Source organism: Mytilus californianus, unplaced genomic scaffold, assembly GCF_021869535.1.
Source record: "Mytilus californianus isolate M0D057914Y unplaced genomic scaffold, xbMytCali1.0.p SCAF_26, whole genome shotgun sequence".
Lineage (NCBI taxonomy): Eukaryota > Metazoa > Mollusca > Bivalvia > Mytilida > Mytilidae > Mytilus > Mytilus californianus.
The window spans coordinates 1,324,449-1,348,510 of record NW_026262675.1 but is presented as its reverse complement, the minus strand read 5'-3'; the positions used below and the strand labels follow the sequence as shown (position 1 = coordinate 1,348,510).

Sequence of the window (24,062 nt, the reverse complement as noted above, 5' to 3'; positions counted from 1 at the left end):
CTGCCGCATATTAACGTACCTCTCCAAAGTCAGGAACATCATCAGTGGATTTGAGCTTTCCGGATGAAGGTAAATCCAGGAAAGCACGAAATTTATAAAGTATCATTTCATCTACTTTATAACGAACAAAGTTTGGTAAGTACAAATTTATTTATTTTTTCTAAGTTCGAGGACCTATTCCGTGAAAAGAAGGTCACCAGTAATGAACTCGAACTCTACTTGTAACTGAACATTAAGGACTTATGAATAAAAAGTGATTGCCATTAGATCTACAAGCAAAAGGACAGAATAAGGGAAGGACAGAGGTAATTTCAGAAGTCAGTTACTAGGGAAAATCCCAAATAATGGACTTAGCAATAAACTTCTGGTAATATGAAAAAAGGATATTGGGGAACACGTAAATGAGACAGCAGTCCAACGACAATAAAAAAATCTAGATGGCAACATACAGTCTTCAACAATAGACAGGTATCCATACGAAATGTCAAGGCACAAAGCTCTAAATGGTCCTAAGTTTATTATGATCATCTTAAAAAAGCTATGAACTGATAAAATTTCAACATGATAATTTAAAAACAAAACTGCATTTATAAGATCTAAATGATTTTCACCGGTTTTGGTAGCTCTGATAGTTTTAAGATTTATTCTTTTTCTCTATCACCCGGTAGAAAATTTATGTTGGTTCGAAGTCGAAGAGCAGATGGATCGAAATAGTGACAAAGAAACTGCTCCCTCCCCCTCCCAACTGGAAAATTTTTGTAGGATCGGAAATAGGTAGTATTAGTTTCCGAAAAATATATTTCAAACCAGAACCATTTTCAAAACAGATTTTTTATTCAGTTTTTTTTATTATTTACTTAAATGCACAGTATTACAACTACCGGGGTTTACTTTGAATTTCTGACATATCTGTAGCTTATTTCAAACCAAATAAACAAAATTATGAACGACTGAAGCTTATTAAAAACTGCCATTTTGAATGATGTTGGAAAATTTTGAGTGTTTATCAAAACACATATATAAGGAGTTTTCTTTAACAAAACAAAAATTCTGCTTGAATTTCTTTCGGATATAAATAAATTTAGTCTTTGTTTGGTGATCTTTGACTTCTTTTTTTTAACTCCCATACATATCTGAGTTTGATTCGTTTCCTCATATTCTTTTTTGCTATGTACCTTTTTTTCTGATTATGCTATCTACTCTTGGTGTTATATTTGGTATTTTTCCAAGAAAAACATTAAGGCGTTAATTGGAGGGGTCTTAATTGGAAAAATATGAGGTAACAATAATACAAATGGTTTTAATAATATAACACCAAACAAAGTAAACATGAACAGTTAGTATATAAATCCGAAACCCAGTTTATCTTCTTTCTCTTCAGATGTTACTCAGTGTTTCCATTCTAAAACCTTAATAGTAAACCCAGATATATACGGAAGCGTATTAGCGCCACACAACTTTTTTTTAATATTTCTTCCTATGTTTGCGTTATAACGCAAACCTTTGCGATATAACGCAAACCTTTGCGAAATAACGCAAACCTAACGCAAACCTTTGCGATATAACGCAAACATTTTTTTTAATCTTATTTCTTATTTAAGATTCAAAGGAAGCAGCAGTTATAAATGGAGGAGGCTGCATACATTAAAATGTATCCTCCTTTGTACTCATAACAAAGAAAAATGCTTGAATATTTAGAACATATCATTGACTAATAATGAGTTGGATAATAGATATAAGAAGATGTGGTATGAATGGCAATGAGACAACTCTCAATCCAAGTCACAATTTGTAAAATCAAACCATTTAATATAGGTCAAAGTACGGTCTTCAACACGGAGCCTTGGTTCACACCGAACAGCAAGCTATACAGGGCCCCAAAAATTATATACATGATAATACATGTATATATATATTACAAAGAAAATTGAGTAAATTGAAGTTGTATCGAAGAATATAAAAAATCAACCCTGCTAATATAGCTATGGCCAAATATAAATATACTTCCAAAGTAAGCTCTCGTTTGAGGATTGTGTATGGTTGTTTAGATCCAAACAAGCAGAGGTTTGCGTTATAACGCAAAGGTTTGCGTTATTTCGCAAAGGTTAGCGTTATTTCGCAAAGGTTTGCGTTATAACGCAAACATAGGAAGAAGTATTAAAAAAAAAGTTGTGTGGCGCTAATAAGCTTCCGTAGATATACATACAAGATAAAATAATCCATATTTTAAAAAAAGACTTGCAAAAGAATTTCGAAAATGATTTGATAAATAACATTGCATACAAGTCAAACGACTAATTAACCTATACCCTTTCCAGTCTGCTGACACAAAAACTATCATTAAATAAAGAGGATTCCTTGAAATGCCAAAGCACAAAGGAGACTACTTAACATCGTGGTACTACTGTAAATCACAATGTGTAATGAGCCCGACACTATGACTGGTACTAACTTGACACTTTAAAGTATATGAAGTATAGTTTTATGTGTATTAAGCAGGATTTCTAGTGGTGTAGTTTTTTTAAGTAGAGTTGCGAGTCTCTTACTCCAAATTCAAGTACATACTGTAATAAAAAGGTGAAGATTAAAAAAAGTTCATAATATGTCTTGATCCAATTCTGTACAGTGAAAGATATTATTTGAAAACGTCTTTAAATGATTGTCGTGTACACATATTATAACTGGTACAATGCTTGGTTTGCAAGGAAGATAAAAACAGTGTTTAAATGTTAATGATATAGGATATAGATTATGAAGATAACCCATCCAAATGTATACCGTTTACCGTTTTCTTTATTTGTACAGACAATGTACACAATGCAAAAATTGTTCAACTTCATATATGAATGAATATACACTTTATCATGTAAAAATTGTCCGACATGAGTTCGACGGTAAGATTTTGTTAATAACATTTGCAGTATGTAAGTTTCAGGCAATTTCAGACTTTTCATATTGTAAAATGACTGTTTACAAAAGACCTAAAACAACTAGCCATTTACAAAATATCTAAATATATATTTTAATAGCATTTTACAAAATATGAAAAATGAACGTCCGATTCGTGGTTAGATATGGTGCAATATGCATCCCTTTATTCAAAACAATTTACAGTTTGATACCCTGTGCTTACTTTTGTCCACTATTTACATCCGCAGTGATGAAACTATTGGAATATTTGGTTAGTCTTCGCCTTCATTTCGCGATACTGTTTACATGCATACATAGTCTTAGCAATCAGTAATAAGAATATGACATTCGAGAATGATATTCACAGTAAAGTTTTAACGGGAATAAAATATTCAGTAACATCCAAGGTGTTCAAAGGGGAGCGTGGCATATTTTGAATAAAGACCGTATGTCAGTTGGCCTCTTGAAGTCTTTTTAAATTCAATGGTGATGTTGGGCGGGTTGCTGTACCATCGAGGTATATCCACAACTCATTTTATTCATAGTACATTTTTTTCTTTGAACGATCCTCTTTCCCACACGGACTGATGGAAACTACAAGTAAGTTGTCGCGGCATTCAATGTGCACGATGTTTGCAGAAATACAATAAACAAGAATAAAGTGTATTTCGAATATTAGAGCATCTTTTACCAACCACTAACTTCACATTCAAAATTGAGAAGAAAGTACGTCAATATTCATTCTAAATAAAAGGCGCAAACTTTAAAATCGAGACTATATACACTATGATATTGTTTCATGTAAACTGGTTACAATCTTTAACGTCTTAAATCACATCGAAACACACCAGGCTTCAATAGTTCATTTTCTATTATGAAAAAGTACTTGTTTTAATTTAGAACAACATAAGATATTGCATTTAAATATAGTAACTTTGTGAGAAAGTTGGAGTCTTACAAATTGTGTTTGCCAATAACTATAATATAGAGATAAGAAGATGTGGTATGATTGCCAATGAGACAACTCTCCACCAAAGACCAAATGACGTAGAATTTAACAACAATAGGTCACCGTACGGCCTTCAACAATGAGCAAACCCCATACCGCATAGTAAGCTATAAAAAGCTCCGAAATGACAAATGTAAAATTACTCAAACGAGAATTATTTATGTACAAAACAGTAAACGAAAAACGAATATGATATACATTATGTGGTGGGGGTGAACATGTTTGCTATCGCCAAACCTTCCCCCTAACTTTGGTCAGTGGTGTAACAGATCGATAAAAAACACAAAAAACTCTGAACAAAAACACAAAATCACAAAGAACAGATCTAAGAACACTTGCAGTTACGTTACTGGATAGTTTAAAGCCAATGACAACTATAATAAATAAAAAAAAAAACTGTATCTAAGACTAAAATATCAATCAGTACACATCCTACATCCAATGGATTTAGCGTAAAGACGTCATTAACAGTAAGAGAAAACATGACCTTGTGCTATGCCAAAATATAGATATCGACCGATTGTAGGACCGTGAATGTACAAATGTATATAACAATGATATCAAGATTGGTTTTAATTCATTTATAACAAAATCAAAGTTTATATAAAACAATATTCAAGGATCTAATTACAGTGTTGAATTGTTAACCATTCAGAATAAGTTTATTTAAAGGATCGATAAGTTTACCTGGGTGGTATCTAAATTTACGGGCTCGGTAGACAACATCACCGTAAAATTTAAGATGTGACATCCCGTGTGTAATAAGTCTTCAACAGGTACAGTCAACTTTCCAAACCAAATCTTTGTAATGATGAAAGAATTCAGTAAAGATTTAAAGCAATTTGTGGTAACGAAATCATTGACTTAATAATTTACCAGTAATACATAGATTACGTTCATTGAAATCAAAAACATCACTTCAGACATGGGCGAATGAGTAGGGATGAATAAACACCGTAAGGTGGTGCCAATAAATTTGACCGTCCAAAGAAAGGAAAATCAACAATAGGGAACGAAAAATCGTCCATTATGTTGTTAGTGTTTGTGCAGAGTTTTACAGTGTCAAACTGAAATATCTAAATCTAGGAAAGGACATTTATTGCTGTTTATTCAAATAAGTTCTTTTTTGTGTATATTTCGGCAGAATATTACATATAAAAGGGTTTTAGGGGGTATATATTGTTGTCAGATATCTGGTTGTTTATATATAGATTTCCATTGCATCTCGTCTTACTCTGCTGGGTTGTTGTATAGGTGAATCCCACATCTCTTCTATTTATAGTTGGTTGGCCACATTTTCATTCGTAATAAAAACAAGAGGCTCTCAAGAGCCTGAATCGCTCACCTGTAATTTTTTGCTTAAGTCTTTCATCAATGATTATTTTTGCTTTTCAATATATATTAATGAGTGGCTCAAAATGCCATTTAAATGTTCTTTGTATCTGTCATATTTTCTTCAAAAGCAAAAAAATACAATTTACCCCTATGTTCCATTTTAGCCGTAGTGGCTATGTTTCTTGACGTACAAGGAAATAGAATAAAAAAATTATACAAGATACTCTGAAACTCATTCAGCCCAAGTTTGGCTGAAATTGATTCAGCAGTTTCAAAGGAGATTTTTTTTTTAAAGTAAGCAAACTAGATGAACAAATTGTGAAAAACTGTCTTTAAAGGGCAATAACTCCTTAAGGGGTCAATTGACAATTTTGGTCATATTAAACTTATTTGTAGATCTTATTTGCTGTTTACAGTTTATCTTTATCTATAATAATATTCAAGATAATAACCGAAAACTGCAAAATTGCCTTAAAATCATGGATTCAGGGGCAATAGCCTAAAAATCAGATACCTGATTTGGCTGAGATTTCAGGGCAGGTAGACCTTGACCTAATGAATACTTTAACTTCTTGCCTGATTTGCTCTAAATGCTTTAGTTTATGAGATATAAGTCAAAAACTGCATTTTACCTTATGTTCTATTTTTAGCCATGGCGGCCATGTTTTCTGAGGAAACAGAAAATAAAACACAAATTGTATTCTAGATAACCTAAGAACCATTCAGCTTAAGTGTGGTTTTATTTGGTTAAGTAGTTTCAGAGGAGAAGATTTTTTAAAGTTAGAAAACATGATTAACAAATTGTGTAAACTTGTCCTTAAAGGTCAATTGACAATTTTGGTTATATAAAACTTATTTGTAGATCTTACTTTGCTTACCATTTTTGTTGTATACAGTTTATCTTTATCTATAATAATATTCAAGATAATAACCAAAAACTGCAAATTTTTCTTAAAATTACAAATTTAGTGGCAGCAACCCAACAATGGGTAGTTAGATTCATCTGAAAATTTCAGGGCTGATAGAACCTGACCTAGTGAACATTTTAACTCGACCTCAGATTTGCTCTTAATGCTTTAGTTTTTGAGATATAAGCCAAAAACTGCATTTTATCCCCATGTTCTATTTTCAGCCATGACGGCCATGTTTTTTGACGAAACAGAAAATAAAACACAAACTTTATCCAAATAATGTAAGGATCATTCAGCTTAATTTTGGTTGGAATTGGTTCAGTAGTTTCAGAGGTGAAGATGTTTGAAATAGTTTACACCGGACGGACGACGACGACGACGGACGACGGCGACGGACGCCAAGTAATGGCAAAAGATCACATTTCCTTTGCCGGAAAGGTGAGCTAAAAATGCAGCCAAATGAATTATAATTTAGATAATTTTCACAATTTCAACTGAAACCATAAAGGATTTTGTAGCAAGACTGACATTTCAGTACGTTTTATTTCAGAATTCTGAAAAACGACAGACCCCATATTCCGCAGTTTCAGATGGAATAAACGAAACTCCACAAACTGACGTTTTCACTAAGGAATACGAAGGTAAAAATAAAATATTCCCAGGCAGTGTACGATGGTACGTATAACAATATGAGAGGTAGTTCGATGACGGTTTCATTTATATGTCAAGACCACGACTATGCCAAAAAAATAAATATGAAAATTTTTAAGGTCCTATAGTTGTTCACATCCAATATACTACATCTCCTTAATTTTTATTTCCATACAAAAAATATCATCTTTAATTGCGACTTTATTTCAGATTAAGTGTTCCAAAAAGCAAGGTCAGTGTAAAAAGGAAATAACAGGTACTGCAACATAAAAACAAAGACATAAAAATCAGCCATAGTATCTTATCGATTGATATTTCCAACGAGGTGTTCATCGTTTTAAATTTCAGCTTCTTGACTCGAAGTATAAATGATTTTTTTAATGAAAATAAAATGTACATGCCGTTTGAATAAGGGAAACAAAAAATCATTTGGAGTCACTAATAACCCTGGAAAGTCAGAAAATAATTAGCAGTTGTCGCAACGAAACGACGAAAGTTGATGATTCTTGCCATTTTTGCATTTGTTACAAGACAAATTGTTTACGACCGCACATTTAAACGGTAGCAAGTCATTTCGTACCTAGACCATTTCGTACCTCTGCCATTTCGTACCCAACATTTACCATTTCGTACCCACGATAAAAATCATTTCGTACCCTATTGGCCAAATTCATCTACCATTTCGTACCTCATGGACTTAATACATGTTTATCATTTCGTATCATATATTTGTAAAAATTCTCATTTTTTTAAGATATAAAACATTTTGAGATGATTTTAATTTCTTTTTAATATAACATAAATAAAATGCATCCAGTCGTAAGAATTTTATAAAGACCGATGATTGGTTTGATTAAGCAGCACTTGAAAACTTTAATAGTTTTAATTACACTTTGTTTGTTTGCAGGATTTATCCTTAATTAATTTTTCAACTCTAAATATATCAATATTTAGGCACATGTTGCAATTTCAAATGGCACGTGTATTCAATAAACATTTTTAATCCAATTAAATAGAACGCTACCTTTTTAAAACAACACGTCAGTATGACGCGTGTCTTTAGTTACAAGTTTATACCAAATTTAAAAAAAATCAATGTTATCGGCAGAAATGTGAACTGTTACTAAAGCGCCAGCTTATATTTGAAATAAATATCTTAATTACAGTTTTACAGATTTAAAAAAAAATCGTTTGTTGACTTTATTCCTATATAATATCTCATAGCTGCTTACATTTTGAATTTTAGATATTTCTCGTGACCTCTGTCGCCTTACAATAAAAAGTCATTGAGGCTGTTTTAACAAATAAATGAAACACATATAAATCTTCCACGAGGTTCGAAGTGACATACATACAAACCTTCCGTGAGTTACGAAATGGTATGCATACAAATCTTCCATGAGGTACGAAATGGTATGCATACAAATCTTCCATGAGGTACGAAATGGTATACATACAAATCTTCCATGAGGTACGAAATGGTATACATACAAATTTTCCATGAGTTACGAAATGGTATGCATACAAATCTTCCATGAGGTACGAAATGGTATGCATACAAATCTTCCATGAGGTACGAAATGGTATACATACAAATTTTCCATTAAGTACGAAATGGTATACATACAAATTTTCCATGAGGTACGAAATGGTATACACATTAATCTTCTATGAGGTACGAAATGGTATACTGTTAATATTTCATGAGGTACGAAATGGTCAGGGTACGAACTTGGTTTTTGCCAGGGTACGAATTTTTTCTTCTATCTCAATTAATCTTATTCTTTCATTATTATTTATAGATAACATGAATATAATAAAATAATGTGAATTACTTAAAATTTGAAGAAATTAATTGATACAACATTTTTATCAATCAGAAAAACATAATCATTACGATCAAAATTATCAAATGACCATAGTTTACATTCAATTTGTAAATGCAAGTCTATGAGGAAAATTGATAATGCTGATATGTGGGTTTTAGGATCCGGCTATCCTTTAGGATATTGCGGACTATCGTCCCTATTGTTGCAGGGTTGGATCTGCTTGTGTTTTTGCTTTCATTTTGCTCCAACTTCGGTGTTGTTGCTGGTACGGAGTGTTTGGCCGTTCTGATAGTATGGTAGCTTCTATAGGCTCTTTAGATATTAGGTTGAAGGGTGACGTATGTGGTGGTGTGGTTAGTAGGTCAGGGTCGTCTATAACCCCATGAAGAAAATTAAAGTGAAATAAAATTTGGTTTCCCCCTTGTGTTCGTTCTTTATTAATACAAGCGCATATATTCCTAATTAAAAGGCTATCACCAATTATAAAAATTAAATGATTAATCAATAAAGTGTTCCCCTTTTTTCTAACTAGGTTAAACCCGTCATTAAAAAACAATGATTGGACATAATTAAAAGTGAATAGTCCAAACAATTCTAACTTTATTTTATTATCATATCTATTAATGAAGCCAGAAATTGTACTCATTGCGCAAACATTAATTAAAAATAAATGTGATTAGAAAACATAAAAGTCGGTTTTCTCTTAGAAATTAAGATCAAGGACCTTAATAATTTTGAGTACAAGCTGACAGCCCTATATATTGTATGTGAATTTTTGGGATGTTATAATACTAGTATATGTACTAAAAGCAGACATACTTCTCCTTAACAAAAACTCTGAAATGTCTACTCATACTTTGGAACCTTGTGATGATGGGTATCTGTGGACTGTATACAACATAAGTCAACTTACTAAAGAGATACACAGCCCTACTATATTTGGTACAATGCAACACGATATAGAATGGTGTATGATCATCAAACCAAGTGGTACTACTGGGCACAGCAAAAACTACCAGTTGAGCGCCAAGTTGCTATCCTGTTCTAACTATTCACAGGTCAACTCCACAATTGAATCATCGCTGATCAACTGTAGCTTAGAGAAAATTATGACCAAAAAGACACTGCGTTCATCGCCATTTGCTCTTTTCCATGAAGATACAATCGTTACAGTTAATAGATTCTTCCAAAGAAGATTAAATTCATCTGTTCTCCTCAACGACACATTGACTGTGTACTTCAAAATAGATATCCACAGGTTAACCAGTGCTAATGAACTTTTTGTATCCCAGACAAACTCACACTCACTAACCGATTTAAACAATATGGACAGTGATACTCGCCTTGATTTGTTCTGTATGTAATAAATACATAAAGTACAAAAATGCTCATCACCAACATCCAGTGCATTACAGCTGTATAACTCAATGTAATTTCTAATAATGTATATATAATGTTCAAAATGTCTTTGCAATTGTGCTCTTATTTTAACTGACATTTGTTGTATATTTAATATTATTGCGTTATTTATTTATTTAAGAATTGTTTACTTTTTGAGAATTTAAAAATACTGTATTAGTGCTTGTATATCTAAATAGTTGCTTCAAATATCATTAAAAATGTTTATTTATTTTACGTTTTTATGTTTGAAATAGTGTTATATCTCCATGCAAATGACTTTACTTTAACTGAATAAAAATACCACAGCGCACCCACACCTGTTAACCCCCAAGAGTTAGAGGGACTCGACATTCAAGGATTCATCTTTGCGGGGTTGCCAATTTAATATTTTTATCTTTATAATAAAAAAAGTTTTGTCCGGAATAGGTCAATGAGACAACAACCCAATGACACAAACAATATCATTTGAAGGTAAACTGACGGTCTTCAACAATAGTCAAGAACTCTATACAATATGTCAAAGTCCTAGTCGTACGAGTCTAAACAATCAATCAGATATCGATACTACCAAAGATCTACCATTGACACTCGACATTCAAGGATTCATCTTTGCGGGGTTGCCAATTTAATATTTTTATCTTTATAATAAAAAAAAATTTTGTCCGGAATAGGTCAATGAGACAACAACCCAATGACACAAACAATATCATTTGAAGGTAAACTTACGGTCTTCAACAATAGTCAAGAACTCTATACAATATATCAAAGTCCTAGTCGTACGAGTCTAAACAATCAATCAGATATCGATACTACCAAAGATCTACCATTGACACAAATTTCCTGAAGGACAAAGAATCAGGATAAATTGGATACAACTACAGATATGTTGACCGTAAACATTTCTGATATCAAGAACATTTTAGCATATCAGTTTATATTTTCGAGAATTTTAAACAGTTAATTCTGCATGCTTCGTTTTGACACTTATTCAATGTTTAAGCTCAACAGATTGGCCATACTAAAACAAAAACAAATCATATGAGACATGTTAAGTTTCAAACTGATGCAATTATTCCTTTCAGTTTCAAAATAAGGATAAATTGATCTTTAGATCACATTAAGGAGGGTGGTAAAAGGGGTGTCTGAAAAGGGAAGTACGTGAAATAAAAATCGCAAAAACGTTGCACGGAAAATAAAAATCGGGAAAAACGAAGCATGCACGAGAAATAAAATCGTAAATATTATGAAAGAAAGGACTAGAAGTTATTACTCGGCCGTTCTTTGAGATAATGGAGTCATTATTAATGGACATGAAGACCCTGCGGTTACCTTTTAGCGTCCGCTAGTTGCATCTGATTTGAAAAAAAAATATTATTCATTGTAATTTGCTTGACTTTATTACATACCATACATATACAATAGAATTGCAAATGTAGAATGATTTAAAACAATATCCGCGCTGACTTTGAATTTGTCCCGGTTTACTTTTTAATCAAATGCGGGACAAGCACGAGAAATTATGAGTACCGACACGAAACACGAAAAATGAATAAGGGGAAACACGAAGCACGCACGTCGAACCAAACATGAGAAAACGAGAAAATAAAACGTCAAAACACGAAAACACGTGAAATAAAAAGGCCGAAAACGTTGCACGAAAATAACCCTTTACCACCCTCACCATTAAGTGTTGCGTTATTAAAGTTTAAAAGTTTATTCCAATCGTCACACGAACAACACAATTACTGTCGTAACAGGGTTAAGAACATTTCCAGGGTTTTTCACTGCCTTTTTATACAATTAACTGATCAAGCTGATAATAGAGAGATGAGACTCTCTGAGTAAATAGAGTACCACAAATCTTTACAATCGCTTTCTTAAGTATTATTGCTTATCAACTATGATGTATGGAAAGATCAAAACAAAAAAAGAAGCTAAGTTAATGAGGTGAAAGAAATTGAAATATTCAGTTTTTTTTCTCTCTTTTAGTATACAGACAGGTTTTCGAACTCTGTGCAAATGCATCGACATCATCAAAAGATATCAAGCCAGACAGTTATATTTCACAACTGTTAAAAACAAACAGCATACCTGAAACAACAGAAACAGAAGAGACAATGTCAACAAAAGACTTGAAGATAGTTATAAATCAGCTAGGTTTTAGTACAACGGAAGCGGAAATCGGCATGTTGATGAAGAATTCTGGTAGTGAGTAAAACAATACTTGTATAGTATGTAATCTTTAGCGTGTTTTTAACCAATGACACAAGATACATTATAAATTGTCCATTTATTACAACTCCATGTGTCTGAGAAACTGGTAATTTATGCAGGTCTAATTCAAAATGTTAGCGGGTCTAGTGTAGGATTTAAACTTTCGGTCAGAAAACGAAAGTGTGTATAATGCTAAAGGTAAGATGTTCAGCAAGTTTGATGTTAAAGCTGCTTTTTTATTTTTCATATTTTAAAATACATGTTCATATGATTATTGTTTTTTTTATCACCAACAAAGACTGTGTTCAAGATAAAACACTAAGATAAAACACCAAGATAAGACATTTATTAAAAATTACCGCTTTTACCTTACGTGTTTGTCATCATAAAATGTATGACAATCGTTATAACTAACAAACTATATATACCCTACATTTATATGTTGGTTAACTTCAAATGAACAACACAAGGCTTGACACACGCGTACGCGAAGTCTAATCACAGAAATGCTTGTAGCCCAGTTTAAGATTGATTAAAAATTTAGTCTTAAGTTGCCGTTGGTAATCGCATATAAGTAGGAATTTGGAAGTACAATTTTTATTTCAGAAACTTTAAAATCTGCGAGTTTTTAAAACTGGAGAAATATCATAGCCAGAAAAGGGTGTTTTGAATGGTTAACGCTTTAAAATGATTAAGTTGGAATAACATGAAGAAATTTAACATTACCATCAAATGTCTTATATTAACTCAATATAACAAATTCATTAAAACATCTGAACTATTTCAGTCAGCGGAAAGTGTTCTTTCGTTGACGTGATAAAAATGCTGAAACACGAAGATTTTGCGGAATCGGATTTAAGTGAGGACAGACAGGAGCTACGGGAAACATTTAACTACTTCGACAAAGATTGCGACGGCTTCATTACGATTTCTGACCTACAAGACGCCATGGAATGTTTAAGTTTAGATGTCAAACCAAGTGAATTGTACCAAATGGTGCTGGGTGCAGATTTAGACCACAGAGTAGGTTTTGAAGGTAAGCTTCAGTCTGGAAGGTTCTTAGCGTTTATTTCCTAATGTCTTTAATCAACAATGTAAAAAATATACACAGCCAATAAATGTTTCCCTAATATCATAAGGTCTACTAAAGGGAGGCGAAAGATACCAAAAAGGGCATCCAAGCTCAGTCGAAAATAAACTGGAATGTTGCTACATAGAAATCGAAAGTTCACAATTGGAAAGCTGAAATCCTCTCTTTTGTCGTAAAGTTTTGTCTTCAACCAACCCTCATTGTCAATTTCTAGATATAAGTCAAGATATGAGACAGAATTAACTGTATCTGTAGTATCCTTTATCTCAAATTTGATGGGATAGATGCGTTCAACATAGTAAAAAAACTTTGAATTATTTAGTGAGAGAACATCATCTATATAGCGGAAAGTGAAGCTAAAGGATAATGCGAACGTCTTTTCTTTCTTCCTGAGAATCTCTACAAACATTTCATCATTATGAATCATATGTTCTCCTCCTGAATATGCATTTAATTTGCCAATGGACGTTAACCAGAAAGCCATCCATCCTTCCAAAACTTCGGAACAGTAGAAAGAATTGTGCACATATAATCCATCTTTTGTCAAGTTGTCCATTACAATGAAAAAAATCTTTGTTTTTGTTGTTGACATTCGCGTATAATTATTAAAAAATTAGAGGAAGATTTTGTTTTCATTGTCTATAGTCTTCATGCAACTACTCATATTTAACATGATATAAAGCTAGGAAAAAGCTTTGAGTAAACAGTATAGCTCCCATATGGAATAAAAATGAAATAATGTTTAATTAACTAAAATGTTTTTTTTCTTCAAATAATTGAGACCAAGCGAAAACAGAAGAATTAAATAAAAAACTGAGAACTGATCAAATACAGAACCACCAAGTTTAAAGGTTATATCACCTAAACATTAAAAAAAAACAAGATAGGCAAAAAGACATATAATACGCACACTATTTCGAGCTAAAAGGTCTTTTGTTAAAAACTTCCTGATAGTATGAGGAAAGGGAACCAACTTGCTACGTGTGACCAGTGCGTTTCTTTCTTTTATTCATTCTATAAGTCAGTCGTCGTGTTGATATGTAATTTTGATGTTTTATTCTTTTAAGCTCGAAGTTTTGGGATCCTAATTTTCTATACTGAAACTTTGTTTTCTTGTTTGTGAATGTAATTTTTGGTAAATGTGATTATAATGTTTATGATTGTACCTTTGACCAGTTTCTTTTTGAACAAATAGAACACAATAAGTTCTGTCCATGATTGAGTTTATATGTTATCAATGTCGAAAACGGATATAATTTTATCAAATGTACAAATAGAGCACATAATATAATATAAAAAAAGGAGATGTAGTATGATTGCCAATGAGACAACTATCCACCAAAGTTCAAATGAAGTGGATATAAGTTAAGATAAGTTTACAAATTAACATATAATTGTACATAAAATCATTTAGATAACTGTTTCATTACTTATAATGAAGCTGTTTTTTATTTCAGAATTTGAGACCATGCTAAAAGACGATGACAATGACAGCTAAGAAGTATTCAATGTTTGCTGGAGCTGATTAGTATTATTTATTCAACAATATTTGTGTTTGCTTATATATCCGATGAGTCTAAAGATTAGTTATATTTGGGGTAAATTTATTATGACAATAATGTTTTAAAAAACATAAACCATTGTTAATCATATGTTGCACAATAAAACTGACGTGTGGACTTATTTTTATTGATGATATGGGCGTTTTCTGGAGTGTTGAATAGGGCTTTACAGTGGGCAAAATATATGTCTTGTGTGTTTTTTTAATTTTGGTTCATTTGTTTGTTTTGGAGTTTAGTGTGGTGTCCATTTCGCTGAACTAGTATACATTATTGTTTAGGGACCACATGAAGCCAGCCTCCGCAGGCGGGATTTTGTCGCTGCGGTGAAGACCCATTGGTGGCTTTGGGCTGTTTTTGCTCTTTGGTCGGGATTTTGTTTCTTTGTTTGAACATTCCCCGTTTCCATACATCCCGCATACTCAACGTATGCCCATCACCAAGAGAAGCTGCAAGCGTGTATGTTCGTCACAACCCGAAAAACTTCATCATGTGTATTTAATTTAACGTCACCAATCAGACTCAGGTGACTACTTATTTACACCTCGCACACCCAAACGGTTCCTAATTGACAATACATGTAGCAAGGTAAAGCGTACACTACATCGAACTAAATGCAAACTTAGCAATACATGTTATGTTTTGTTTAGACTCTTTTGGTTTTTATGCCTTCAAAAACTCATCAAAATTTGGGCTTTCCAAACGTGTAGTCCCGATCGTATCTGATGAAGTTTATCATAATCCAAGCAAGAGGCTCTCAAGAGCCTGAATCGCTCACCTATAATGTTTTGCTTAAGTCTTTCATCAATGATTATTTTTGCTTTTCAATATATATTAATGGGTGGCTTAAAAATGACATTTAAATGTTCTTTGTATCTGTCATTTTTCTTCAAAAGCAAAAAAATACATTTTACCCCTATGTTCCATTTTAGCCATAGTGACTATGTTTCTTGAGGTAAAAGGAAATAAAATAAAAACTTTATACTAGTACTCTGAAACTTTTTCATCCCAAGTTTGGCTGAAATTGATTCAGCAGTTTCAAAGGAGACATTTTTTAAGGTAAGCAAACTAGATTAACAAGTTGTGAAAAATTGTCTTTAAAGGACAATAACTCCTTAAGGGGTCAAGTGACCATTTTGGTCATATAAAAACTTTATTCTTGATAATCTAAGAATCATTCAGCTTAAGTTTGGTTTCATTTGGTTCAGTAGTTTCAGAGGAGAAGATTTTGTAAAGTTAGAAAACATGATAAACAAATTGTGTAAAATTGTCCTTAAAGGGCAATAACTCCTTAAGGGGTCAATTAACAATTTTGGTCATATAAATACTTATTTGTAGATCTTACTTTGCTGAACATTTTTGCTGTTTACAGTTTATCTTTATCTATAACAATATTCAAGATAATAACAAAAAACTGCAAAATTTCCTTAAAATTACCAATTTAGTGGCAGCAACCCAAAAATGGGTTGTTAGATTCATCTGAAAATTTCAGGGCTGATAGAACTTGACAAAATTAACATTTTACATCATGTCAGATTTGCTCTAAATGCTTTAGTTTTTGAGATATAAGCCAAAAACTACAGTTGGCCCCTATGTTCAATTTTCAGCCATGGCGGCCATGTTTTTTGACGAAACAGAAAATAAAACACAAACTTTATCCAAATAACGTAAGGATCATTCAGCTTAATTTTGGTTGGAATTGGTTCAGTAGTTTCAGAGAAGAAGATGTTTGAAATAGTTTACACCGGACGGACGACAACGGACGACGACAGACGACGACGGACGCCAAGTGATGGCAAAAGCTCACATTTCCTGTGGAAAGGTGAGATAAAAACAGATCCTTGTGAATATATAGCGGTGATAATGAAATATGAACAATTTTAATCTTACTAAATGAAATACATGAAAAAATACACCAGCTATACCCAATCAAAACCCAGGATTCTATATAAGGTAATATTACCAACGAAGTGCGATCTTTAAGCTCCATATACGTAATAAAGGCTATAGTCAGTTCAGAAATAACACAATGGGTTGTCTTGATTTATTTCATTATTTATCTGATGTCTGGTTTAAATTATTCAAAATGTACGGTTATTGTTTTGTAAAGAATATTAATTCAAATAAAAGAATGTTTAAATTTAAATTGTTATCTATTAAATATGTTAATTCACAAGAATGGATTTCGGCCTTCAAACACACAATAAATGGATGTCACTGTCGTCGTAATCCTGAAGGAATAATGGTAAGTATTTTAATTTACAATTCATTATTTTCTTTTTCGACGAATAGAGATGTATTTTTCCAAAAGTGAAACAGAGAGTGAAACAGAGAGAGGGAATCAATTCTAAACCGTTAATTTGGGTTTTAGCTTTTATATTTAAAGCCATGATAGTTCCCAATCGTGTTTATCTGGTAATTGTTTTATGGAGATTGGAATAGACAACCTTCTTTACTTTGTTAAACACCTCTTACGTCTGCATATTATATCTTTCTGAACAATTGATGTAAATAATCTATCAGAGAATCTATTATAACTAATGACATTGAAATCGGATTTTTTTCTACGTTGTTTTTTTTTGGGGGGGGAGGGGTTCAATCGCAATATACTGAATATAATGAATTTGCTTTAAGTTAAAAAGATAGGCAAACATTTAGATATGTGCTCTTCTAAACCACGGAATGTAACTTTTACCTGGATTTTTTAGATATGTTTTAAAGGACTTACTATTTTTATCCAAATATGTTAATTCTAAAAAGAAATCTGTACTTTGCCATATCTTCGAAAGGAATATGAATTTGTGTCTGCAAATTCTTCTGTACTTACCCTTGATTTGATTTTAAAATTAAACTCTTACAGATTCTTTAAGATAAATTCGTAGTGCATCTTTGGTTTGAATTTTGATTTTCAGCGGGATTATGACAGTAAACAGTTGTATACATCTTCTATTCTTGGTATCTGATATATAGTTGTATCATTGACAATCATACCACATCACCTTATTTTTATATGTACTTATATGTATATACAAAAGAGAGTGTGTGTATTTATATCGTCAACTCTCCTAAACCACATACTAGTATTAGTTTCATTGTCATCTACGATGCTTTATGGTTTTGTGGACCTTTTTATTGTTGTATCTCACTTTAATCAGAAGTAGGAATGGGGCTTAGAAAATGTATTTTGTAACATTTATATAAATTGGAGGAGGAAGGCCAGCTCGCAATTCTTTCAAATTTGACTTTTATGGTATATAATGGATAAACGTAAATTCGTTTTATTTATATCACCTTGAAAATAAAGGTTGTAGTTCAGTTTTAGTTTAAATTTTTCATAGAATGGATAATTTCAGGCAAGCACAAGCAGAGCGTCTCGTCGGCAAACACCGGAAACACCAAAAGAAATTGAGATACCACCAGACATTTTAGCAGGTAAAACTTTTCTTCAAACACATTTAACCCCATTGATTGACTGGGGTATAGAGACATGGTCCGATATGGCATTAAAATCCATGCCAAAGAAGGGCGTCTGTGTGTCTGTGCGGGATTTGTAAACCAGCAGGCACATTCGTTCGGAACGGGGACGCTAAATCAGATGCCTCGTGTACGTAGAGTGCCACGTACATTTGGAAAGAACCATTGCATCAACTCTATGAGGGTTCGCAGTTGGCCTATTGCAAGGCAAATGTTCTGCATCTATCAAATGCAATATTCCACCTTTTTTAAGAGGCAGTCTTAAGTTGCATCGCCCTTTATTGCGATCGACCCACATTACAGATCCTTACTTTTTATAGTTTTGTCAATTTTGTAATTCTTGTTCTGTGTATTCATTAACTATTTGACACTGGGGGTTCATCACACAATTATAAAACAATGAATTAATAACCAATCCAGGCTCTGATTCAGACTGAGGCGCACCCGCTACCCTTAAAAAAAGAAAAAAAAAGTTATTTATAGGTAAAATTACAGTCAATTTGTTTTTCAAAATATGGTCCTAATTCTGAGGAGCGCCCCCCAAATGAAATCCTGGATCCGCGCCTGCAATCGATTAAAAGAACAAGGTACAGTTTTAAGGCAACTCAAACGGAGGCCGAATTTCAGGATATGAAAATATTGGTTGATTGTTGATTTCTTGAATATTATCTATTTAGAAATATTTCATGCACTTAAAACAAGACAATATCTGATGACTGTTAATGTCTGCAAATGTTTGTTAATTGTTTAACGAGTAAACTATTTTATACAGTCGTGCCAATCGTTTAACACATCCACTTTGAGAAAAGTTCCGCAATGAACATGTTTACGGTAGATCTACATTATGTTTTAATCTATTTAAATACAAAACAGAAGCTTGCAGTAACTTACCCTTATTTAATTTCGATTATGTCTGTATTACTATTTAGATTTCAAACAAGCTTTCAAACTGTTTGATGACGATGATTCAGGCACTATTACTTCAAAAGAACTAGGCACAGTTTTAAGGCAACTTGGACAGAATCCAACTGAGGCCGAACTTCAGGATATGATAAATGAAGTTGATGAAGACGGTTTGTGGACTATAAATATACACATGAAAATATAATGCTGCTGATTAGTATATAACCAAATATCTATAAATAATAATTTTGCTAAAACATTCTAGATATCATTTGCCCGCCTCATTTTTGGCTATTTTTGTCGAACGGTTGTTGTCTCGTTGACATAAACCACATATTTTATTCATATCAAATACATTTTCTTCGTTTTTTTATTTTATATTTAAACTTAATTTACATTATTGAATCAACATAAATTGAATCTTTGGCTCCTTAATAGTAAAGTTTAAGCCACGTTTTGGGGTGGCATCGTTATTTGGCTGACTGTTATGGAATATCTGTATCAGATGACATTATCAGATGACATCGTGTCGTAGACACACCCCATCTTCTTTTCCTAATTTATAACATAACCAAATGCGACTCTCTCAAAATGTTTTTACATTTGTAATTTAAAATAAGCATTAAGACTGGTGTCACTAATGGAGCAGAAACTATTTACCATTCGGAACACCTGAGTTCATCTCAAGTTTTTTAGGGGTAGGTGGTGCTGAATCTTTTGTTGTCTGTGTTATCTTATTGGATTGTTTGTTTGTTCGTCTTTAATTCTTATGATTATACTGTTTACTTCATGGTTTAATTTATGGTTTTTCGTTGTCCCTTTGGTATACTGTACCCTTTTTACTACTTTGTTTGTGTTACTTTGATCTAAAATGACAGTAAACTTCAAACATCGGTACCAAGAGATTCACCTGGATGTAGAATTATGACCCTCTCTGGACTTTTCTAATCTGTCAGTAATACTCAATACGCATTTATGTCCGGTCGGAATTTGGACGTTAAATTGAAGATGACGCGTGAAAGCATAGTGCCAAGCAACTGCATAAAAAATAATGATGTGATATGATTGCAAATGAGAGAATTATCCACCAAAGTTCAAATGACGGAGATATAAGCAATTATTGGTCACTGTATAGCCTTTAACAATGAGTTGAAATTGTCACCTTTCATTTCGGTCCCCTATGCTGATTTACAAAGCATATTGGTAATTTGTTCTCGTCCTGAATTTGACACTGGCGTTAGAAAAAAACTATCAAATAGACAAATGCGACCTCGATAATCACGCTAAATGCTTACCTGATCACATTGCACAGAAAATAAAAGGGTAATTTGGAGAAGAAAAAAACGCGAATTTGTACCGATTCGGAAGTACAAAATGTACTTTTAAAAATCTAACTCGCATTAATTTTTGTAAAGTAAACGTGAAAAGCATTTCACATCATTTCAAATGAGCGACTTACTTGTCTGTTGTTTAGGACCGAGAGATTTGATTAATTTTCATCACTTTCATTCTTTGAGAAATAACATTTTGCAGTGGGGGGACTACGCAGTTTGAACTAAACTAAACTAAAACGAAGGTTTTGTAGTGTGTTTTTGAACCGACTATATTTACCCTTATAAATAGATATGAGTAAAAACTCTTCATTAACTTTTTAACTTCAAAACTACACTTTATAAACTGCGCAATTAATAAGTGTTCGTTTTTGTTGCTCGTTATTTCACACAAGCATTACTGCAAATTCGAATCTTTTTTGTTAAATAAGGAACAACAAATAAAATTGTCTCTCTGTATCAAAATTAAATTCTGGCATGCTCTTCTACATTAAATATAAGTAGGTCGGTTATTTTGTAGGAAATGGAACAATTGAGATCGACGAATTTGTTGAAATGATGAAGGACAAGGTATTAACCAATGGAGAAAACGAGGATGATGTTGTTCTAGAGACATTTAACGTGTTTGATGTTGATAACACTGGATTAATTACATGTGATAATCTTCAGAAAGTCTTTTCTGGTCTTGGGATAAAATGTTCTGAGGATGAAATTAAACTAATGATAGATGGAGCTGATCTTAAGAAAGACGGTGTGATTGATTTTGAAGGTATGAACACTATTTGGTATACTTATAGTTCTAAAGGCAGTATAAATAAATCCAGAACTCTTCTATGATTATATATTGTTCAGTTAATTTACTCACTAGAGATACGATTTGAACATCGGTAAACTATTGTTGCCTCTAATGTAATCATTTTTTAAAAACAAATAAACAGTTTATTTCAAGATTTAAGCTAATTTTTAAACAATAACTATAGATTCTCGATTCTTACATTGGTACCAGTGGATTATCGGATTTATCCAATCGAGATAGTTAAATCATCGAATTTTAAAGTCCGAGCCTCGGCGAGGACTTTAAAATTGATAGTTTTACTATCGAGATTGGATAAATCCGATAATCCACGAGTTACTATGTAAGAATCTGTTTCTCTAATGATTATCAAATAATTTTTCATTTTTGATAAACGAAAATCCCCTTCGAGGTGCCTTCCACATTCCACAAAGTTGTCAATTTTATTAACACCTATTAGCACATTTTGATTCATCCAGTGAGCTGATAAAAGTTATGACCCATCCAATCATCTTCTGAGATCATTGACAACCACATATTGATTAAATTTTTTATACAATGGGTGCGGAAAGGGTTAAATTGCCAAAGAATTTATTGGTTGGATACAAATATTCATCAATACCATATGTATCATTAACCACTTCATGTATTGGAATTATAAATGAACAGAGTTCCAATGTCCCCGCGTTGCACATATTTTATCTATCCAAGGACAATAACAATTTTTTTTCTTTTAAACTTCTCATAAATACTTTATAGAAATAAAGGCTTGAGAGCAAATACAATGTAATTTCCAATATACTTAATATTTTCAGGGGGCATAACTCTTTTAAAAATAATTGATCAGCGCCAATTTTCGAACTTGTCCGAGACATTGCTGATAGAAACCTATAATATACTAGTAATAAGTTTCCTAAAAATCTGCAAAGAATTGTACACATGAGAGCGCTAACAATGCAATTTTCCGTATAGTTCATATTGCAAAGGGGCACAAATCTTTTAAAAATAATTGATTGGCACTGATTTTCGAACTTGTCCGAGACATTGCTGATATAAACCTATGATATTAGTTTCATAAAAATCTGGTAAAGATTGTACACATGATAGCGCTAACAATGCAATTTTTTCATATAATTAATATTTCAAAGGGCACAACTCTTTTAAAAATAATTGATCGGCACCAAATTTCGAAATTGTCCGAGACATTAGTAATATAAACCAATTATATAAGTTGCATAAAAATCTGACAAGAATTATACACATGACAACGCTAACAATGAATTTTTTCATATATTAACATTTCAAAGGGACATAACTCTTTCAAAAATAATTGATCGGCACCAATTTTCGAACATGTTCGAGACATTGGTGATATAAACCTATGATATAAGTTTTATAAAGATCTGGCAAGAATTGTACACATGAGAGCGCCAACAAGACCGGACGGATTGCCGGTATTTCTATTTCCTCCGCAACGCGTCGCCCGGGGGACAAAAATGCCTAGACTCTAGTAATTGTTGGAAGACAAACGGAAAGGGTATAAGCTAGTGTAGTGGCTGCATGCTGGAATGCAACCGTCGTTTTGATGAACCTATGAGTAAGTAGTGTAACCCGAAAAAAAAACGTATTTTATCAGTTACTAGCAGTAAAAATTATATATTAAAGCATATTCTTCACTATTAGACTTATATACACATAACAGACTAGGAGGTATAAGTTTTGCCTTGCTTACATATTTTATTAAATTTCATTTCAGAATTTGAGACAATGATAAAGAATTCTGCATCTTAATTGGCGATGACAAAATACTGACTGCTTGCAATTAACTCGTTTTGTGGTCTGATCTATACAGCAAAAACTGCAAGAAAGCAAATTTATACGACTATTATGTCAGAAGAGACAAATTATCAGCATTAATATCTGACAGAAAGGAAACAGCAATCTCACACATTCTATTCTAAACTTGATCAAATAAAATCGTCTTTTCTATACTGAAATTATAGAACAGCAAATTGTATTTTAGGAACTTTTATTTATGAATTAATCTACGAGACAGCAACCAAACTACACAATAACACCCCCCCCCCCCCCAAAAAAAAAAAGAAGAAACAAAAATAGAATTTTTCCTTTATTTTAAAGTGGTATAATTGTGTTGTACAAAAGTGGTTTCTGTTAAATTCGAGATCTCGTTTTAATCTGTGTATTGTCAAAATAGCTTTATATTTTCACTATGTTTGGAGAGATATGACTGCATAGTGACTTTTCAATAAATTCATGTTACAGCGCAGTACTTCGTCTCCATTGTCGAATTAACTCAACAGGATGTCCTGAACAAGCATGAATTATATGCCACTGGACGTTAAGCAATCAACAATCACATTGTCGAATTAACTCAATAGGATGTCCTGAACATGCATGAAATATTTGCCACTGGACGTTAAGCAACCAACAACCAATCAATCAACAGCATGTTTAAAATGAATTTTATGTCTTGTTTTTTTTTCAAGCGACGTTATAACAGAATTAATTAAATGGAGTCAATACCTAGTTTAGAAATAGTTTAAAGATACCAAGAGCAATCAAAAACCACAAGTCGAAGACAGACGGAATAGACCATAGCCAAAATAGAAAAAAGACGAAAAGACAATCACT

At 32.5% G+C, this 24,062-nt stretch overlaps 2 protein-coding genes across 2 annotated transcripts; both read left to right on the top strand.

Annotated features, from left to right (window-relative positions):
* Nucleotides 1–2,851: 2,851 nt before the first annotated feature.
* LOC127732652 (calmodulin-beta-like) lies at nucleotides 2,852–15,034 on the top strand. Its single transcript, XM_052241768.1, has 5 exons — nucleotides 2,852–2,894; nucleotides 6,716–6,806; nucleotides 12,036–12,254; nucleotides 13,048–13,296; nucleotides 14,808–15,034. The coding sequence occupies exons 1-5, from the start codon at nucleotides 2,883–2,885 to the stop codon at nucleotides 14,846–14,848; spliced, it is 612 nt and encodes a 203-aa protein (XP_052097728.1). The 5' UTR covers nucleotides 2,852–2,882; the 3' UTR covers nucleotides 14,849–15,034.
* A 1,955-nt stretch (nucleotides 15,035–16,989) lies between these two features.
* On the top strand, nucleotides 16,990–23,432 carry LOC127732651 (neo-calmodulin-like). Its single transcript, XM_052241767.1, has 5 exons — nucleotides 16,990–17,154; nucleotides 18,263–18,341; nucleotides 19,313–19,456; nucleotides 21,138–21,386; nucleotides 23,167–23,432. The coding sequence occupies exons 1-5, from the start codon at nucleotides 16,996–16,998 to the stop codon at nucleotides 23,199–23,201; spliced, it is 666 nt and encodes a 221-aa protein (XP_052097727.1). The 5' UTR covers nucleotides 16,990–16,995; the 3' UTR covers nucleotides 23,202–23,432.
* The last annotated feature ends 630 nt before the right edge of the window (nucleotides 23,433–24,062 follow it).